This window comes from Agrilus planipennis, unplaced genomic scaffold (genome assembly GCF_000699045.2).
Source record: "Agrilus planipennis isolate EAB-ADULT unplaced genomic scaffold, Apla_2.0 scaffold188, whole genome shotgun sequence".
NCBI classification, from domain to species: domain Eukaryota; kingdom Metazoa; phylum Arthropoda; class Insecta; order Coleoptera; family Buprestidae; genus Agrilus; species Agrilus planipennis.
In genome coordinates, this window is record NW_020442403.1 from 605,334 (window position 1) to 611,333 (window position 6,000).

Here is a 6,000-nt window from a genome sequence, read left to right on the forward strand (position 1 = left end):
AGTTCATTTTGACCTAGATCAGGCCTTTGAACATCAATAAAATTTATAATACGAAGTGGGTAGTTATGGTCGTTGTATCAAGTGTCATTTTTATTATTACTACGAATACGCTTCATTTTAATTTAGGAGAAATTTTATGTTAGACTGGAATTGTTAATAATTTCAAATTATAAAAGAAGCCGCTTCGAACGCTTTATGTGGAATATAAACCAACTTGATTCATGGTAACGGTACGGCTAGACTATCGGTATCTTTGCTTTAATGTAGGTAGTAATAAACTGAAAGTTTTTTTACTATTTTTTGACAGCACACTTTAATGTGTAAAAGGTAGTTAATTTAATTGAAAATAGTTATTTTATAATTTTTATGGTGCTATTTTTTTATTGGACTCTGATAAAGTTCATTTCCTGATGTTAAAGAACGATTCGAATGTACCTGATGCAGTATATAATTTTACAATAAAATATAATATGCAATTACAAGAAAAATGAGTTTACTTGGGTACACAAAAGATCAGGGACGGTTTTATAACTGCCGGGTTAGGATTATAACTTTAAACGAGCGTCTTGCTTTAAAAATCACTTCTAAGTCAATTAAAATTCGTTGTAACGAAATACTCCGTGTGGATCGTTGTAAGTTGTACGTTTTAAGTACCCACGAAGTAATCTTGCAATGTAGAGGGTCCGAAAATCATCTGTCCCACACAATATAGTTTCGTTTACGTTAATTTCCTAAATACGTGTCAAGGATCATAGACAATACAATAGTTTGATAAATAGTCCTTATCAAAATCACCAGGATAAAACTAAAATAAATAAAGTTTCTAATTTTCTAAGTTAAGCATATATTTTGCGTAGAATTACAGTAAACACTGTCCTTCTTTAACTACATGAAGAGAAATATTTTTCAATCCCTCGGAAACAGTTTTTTTTTTTGGATAAAAAGTACCCTATATCCTTTTCTGTATCCCTGACAATGTGTGTATAAAATTTCATGATCATCGGTTGAGTGGTTAAGGCGTGAAATAGTAATAAATAAACAAACTCGCATAGTACCTACATTCACTTTTGTCATTAAAATATTGAAACATTGCATGCTCGTTTTTCTCGGGATTGAATACATCCAAAGACCTTTAGAACCATATAAGATTGTTGACTGATAATTCAAGTTCAAAATTGGTCAGGAAGGTTTTAAAACCTGATGTCCCAGTAGCACAAGTATAAATGCGAAAACAAATTTGAAACCTTAAGAACTACAGATGGCGTTTACCTCGCGATTTGTGGTATTTTCTAAAACGTGGTAAAAGTTGGTCTGTGTGCTGTCGGAGCTGTCTGCGACTCGCTGATGAGATCCAAATAGGTCGAAATCGCGATTCGCGTCTGGCAGTTTCGACAGAATACAGACCACTTCGAATTATTTTATTCGATTAAGCTAACGTGCCTATCACGTTGAGGATGGCTACGCCGGGATTCGTTTCAGCAAGTAGATATCCATATATTTAAATGGACCTTGTTGGAACATACGTAATCCTAAAATGTAGCATCGCACTACAGATGGCGTTTACCGCGCCATTTGTGGTATTTTCCGTAAGAAGTTGATACACTTTTTTTCAGTTAATTAACATATTGATAATTGCATCGTAGCGTATAGCGCCCAGATAAAGATCTGACCTTCCACCCCTTTAAATTCTATTAATGAAAGGTTAAAGTCACTGAACGTATGCACCTATTTGCGCTTATACGTCCAGCTCAAGTTTCTTCAGCACATCTTCGTTTATTGCACTCACACGCACCCGTATTGTTTAACTATGTATACGGTGATTGACGCCACTGTTATGTTTTTAGCATAATTAATAAGGTGCTTTGCTAATTAGACTCGCTCCCATCTCCCGGTGTAATGACCACTTATGCTTATTGCCGAGTTTGTTGAGCTGATTACTATCGCGGTATCCTTGAACGATGTTGTTTACGTAGTAGACGTCTGTATCAGAAGGAGTATGCCATTGAGGTTTTATTACAATTAGCGTACGTTTCGAATGGATACCCTGTCAATTACTTGCCGGCTTGCATAATAAATCAGTTTTTATTGTTCCGTACTTTTTACTTAAAAAAATTATGCCGCGCCCCATAAATTACGCTTTATTTGAAAAAAGTAATTTGCTTACCTGTAAGTGCATTCTTGAACTTTCGAACCAAAAAATCCATTCGAAAATTGTTGTGAACATCATAAGGTCGTTAGTCTTAAGACGGTTGGACAGGCACCTCCACTCTTCCCTATCCTGAGTTAATCTTCGCGATTCCCTAAAACTAGAACATCCCACATCCTTAACTATTTCTGAACAGTAACCTAATCTGGGTCTACCTCTACTCCTCCTAACTCCTGTTTCTGCCTCTAATATGTCTCTTACTAATCCATCATGCTTGATAAGGTACCCTACTAACCCATCTCGCCTATTTCTTGTTGACTTCCCTAGAGTCCTCTGTTCTCGTATTCTTTCTAACACCACTTCATTTCTATCCTTCTCTATCCACGATATCCTTATCATATGCCTGAAACACCATACTTCGAACGCTTCTAACCTTTTGCGCCACGTCCACCATCCATGTCTTGCACCCGTATAACGCCGTGCTCCAGACATACTTCTTTTCATTGAAAGCGACTTGACCCCGCGTTGTCCTCTGTTTGCTCTCTCTCCCTTTATTTATTTGACTTCCTAGATACCGAAAATTAGCCGCATCTTCTAATTTTTCGTCTAATATCATTATAGTCAGAGACATATTAGAGGTAGAAACGGGAGTTAGGAGGCGTAGAGGCAGACCTAGATTAGATTACTGATGTTCGCAAATAGTTAAGGATGTGGGTTTTTCTTGTCTTAGGGAAATGCGAAGATTAGCTCAGGATAGGAAAGATTGTTCATCAATATATGTTCTTTGAAATGAGTTTGAAATAAATTTACAGGAGCATGTCTGTCAAGAACACAAACAAATATTGCAGTTAATAGAAACGATTTCGAGTTATAGAACTTCCAGTGTATTTCAATCCAATTGAAACTAAATCCATCTGAAAATGTAAAAACATATTGGGAAATCCAAAGCCAAACATAGTTCCTTTGCACCCTTCTAATGTTTTTTGGGTTCAAGAAAATACCAAATAATAAAATATAATAATACGTGAAAATCTACAAAGTTTTGGTGTAGATAAATATTAAAATATGAACGCAGAATTAACATTGAATTTAATGACGTAATGAGGATGTTTCTTTAGTTTAGTAAGTTTTCAAAAATGAGACAGGTCTTGGGACATAATCGATTAAATATCTTAGACTAGTTTGATTATTTATTAAGCCAGTAATAGGATAAAGAATGACGAGAAATGCTGTAGTTATTACTTCTTAAAATAAAATTACGAATTAATAATTGAAGTCGATAAAAGATATGAAGGTAAATTTTTCTTTTAATGATTGATATACTATTATAATATAGCAAAACAAAAAGTGAAGAATAGAATGATTTACTGTGGGCAATGGTAGGTAAGAAATATCGTGGGCAGTTTCGATTTCATTAAGGTAAATGCATTCTATTTACGTTCAGGAAAAATGTGGGCGACTAACCTTTAATAAGACTAGTATCGAAAGCTTATGTATCGGCTTTCATAACTTTCCTTGTCGAATTAATTTAGAATCACTTTCAATTCCGGTCATGATCAAGTTACATACACTCATCTGGAACTGTTTCTTTCGCTCTTGACCTTGGTAATGAAACTGTTTTGTTAAAAAGATACAAAAGGACGTAATTACTTAAGATTGAAACAACTTTTAACTGTTTTTTCTTTTTTGAGAAATAATCAAATAATGAATGAAACAAATAATTACGTTTTGCGAATTTATTTAGCCTAACTCGAACAGTTCGTTTAAACTTCTATAAACATCTTCTTACCTATTAGTCCTTTATAAATAATGTGAGTTTGTATGTTTATTATACAAGAGGTACAGACAAGGGCATAGGGTACCTTTTATCCAGAAACAGAATACTCTTTACGAGGTACAGAAAAATTAGTTTTATGTGGTCGTCGATGATTTTTAACACGTATTTAGGACCTCAACTCAAGCAAAGCCGAGGGTAAAATCTATCATGAAATTTTGTACACACGTTATCAGGGGTGCAGAAAAGGACATAGAGTATCTTTTATATAGAAAGAGATACTGTTCCCTGGGGGATAGAAAAATTAGTTTTATGTGGTCGTCGATGATCTTTAACACGTATTTAGGACCCCAACTCAAGCAAAGCCGAGGGTAAAATCTGTCATGAAATTTTGTACACACGTTATCAGGGGTGCAGAAAAGGACATAAGGTATCTTTTATATAGAAAGAGATACTGTTCCCCGAGGGATAGAAAAATTAGTTTTATGTGGTCTTCGATGATCTTTAATTCGTAATTAGGACATCAACGCGAATAAAGTCGCGGATAAAAACTTCTTTACTTATATTTTATTATTAAAAATACAGAAAGACGTAATAGAGAAGCTGAAGTAACAGAGTAATAACACCAGTTCAAATTTCATTCATTATAAAATTAATAGAAAGTACATATTGTAATTTTCTTTATAGTGAAATTCGGTTATAATACGCAGTTTTAAGAGTCAATACTGTCAATTAAAATGCATTATCATTGTAATTTAAAGCTTAAAGAATATATCACCATACTGTATTAATGTATATTAAAACAAAATTATGAAACCGTTTCTAGAAATACTTGTACACTTTTTAAATTATACATTTAAGGAATTGTTTTTTTTTTTATATTTCAAAAATATCTAAATATTACTCCTTAAAGTTTGCATTTATTTTTCATAAATAAACTTTTCTCTATTACGAATTTGTCTTTCTTGTAACAGTTCACCATAAATTCGTTGAAACAAATTCATGTTCTTAATACGTACGTACCTATTCATGTATATAAAATCCATGGTCAATAGGTACGAGTATAATAATTGTTTGCCTTTCTGATACATAAATATACAATATTTCTTGATTGATTTATTTTTCTGAGGTAAGTATTGATTTTAAATGCTATCTTGTTTCGGGTCTAAGGACCGTCGTCGGTTGGAGTGGCGAACTTCTCCTAAGGTCGATCCTTCCATCTCCGATGCTGGATGTAAACTGTCAGACCCGAATCAGCCCAACATAAGTACATGATATACTTAAAATATGTTCATTATTTCTTAAATACCTTCGCAGTTCGTTATAACCGAACATTTGCTTATATAGAGCCAAAAATATACACAAATAGGACATTTGTCGCTACAGCCGAATGCTCGCTGCACCCCCTGCTCTTTATAAACGAATGCTGTTGTAATTTATTTGTAACCGCCTGTAAGCTATTCTTATTATTTTTTATTGTCGTATTTAGAACTGTACCTACTAATTAATACTGAACTACCATGATTTTTATGTGGCGCATTTAGAAATACTTATCACATTTTATGGCTTCTGGTGTTGAATAACAAATTTAGCAATTAATGCAAATCGTTTTACGAAAGAATGCAAATTTACCAGAAACATTTATTAATAGCGGAGGTGGAATACATGACATGACCTGAAAATTTAGTGGAACTGTCATGTTTTTCGCACAGTTTATTTGTATTTTATGCAGATGTGGTAACATTATGTAAGTTATACTGTGTCTATACGGAATTCAGGTTGGTTTAGCGTATTTTATTAGCATAAGAAGCAACGTTTGGGTTGAGACCATTACCACATTTGTCTCTTTTATGATACAACATAGTAAAACATCACTTTAATTATTTCTGAAATATATATAAAATAAACCGTTACTTTTAATTCATTTCCTATAGTCAAGTAAATCTAAAAAAATTTTTGATTTATGCCTACAAAAATCTATAATACCAATGTAGACTTAAGAGAATAATTAATCGATCGATAATAAAAGCTTCTAATAATTTTTTATTATTAATTTGTAAAAAATTTTTACTTAAAAGAC

The 6,000-nt window shown here is 33.0% G+C and overlaps 1 protein-coding gene across 2 annotated transcripts in view; it reads left to right on the plus strand.

Annotated features, from left to right (window-relative positions):
• LOC108740277 overlaps nucleotides 1-6,000 on the plus strand; it is a 268,416-nt gene that overhangs the window by 259,480 nt on the left and 2,936 nt on the right. Inside the window, exon 6 of one of the 2 annotated variants that reach the window (XM_025980140.1) lies at nucleotides 5,091-5,839. The exons of the other annotated variant lie outside the window; for it this stretch is intronic. Within the exon in view, the coding sequence (XP_025835925.1) occupies nucleotides 5,091-5,125 (35 nt within the window). The 3' untranslated portion in view covers nucleotides 5,126-5,839. Of the gene's footprint in view, nucleotides 1-5,090; nucleotides 5,840-6,000 lie in introns of those variants that run through there. 2 annotated transcript variants of the gene reach the window in all.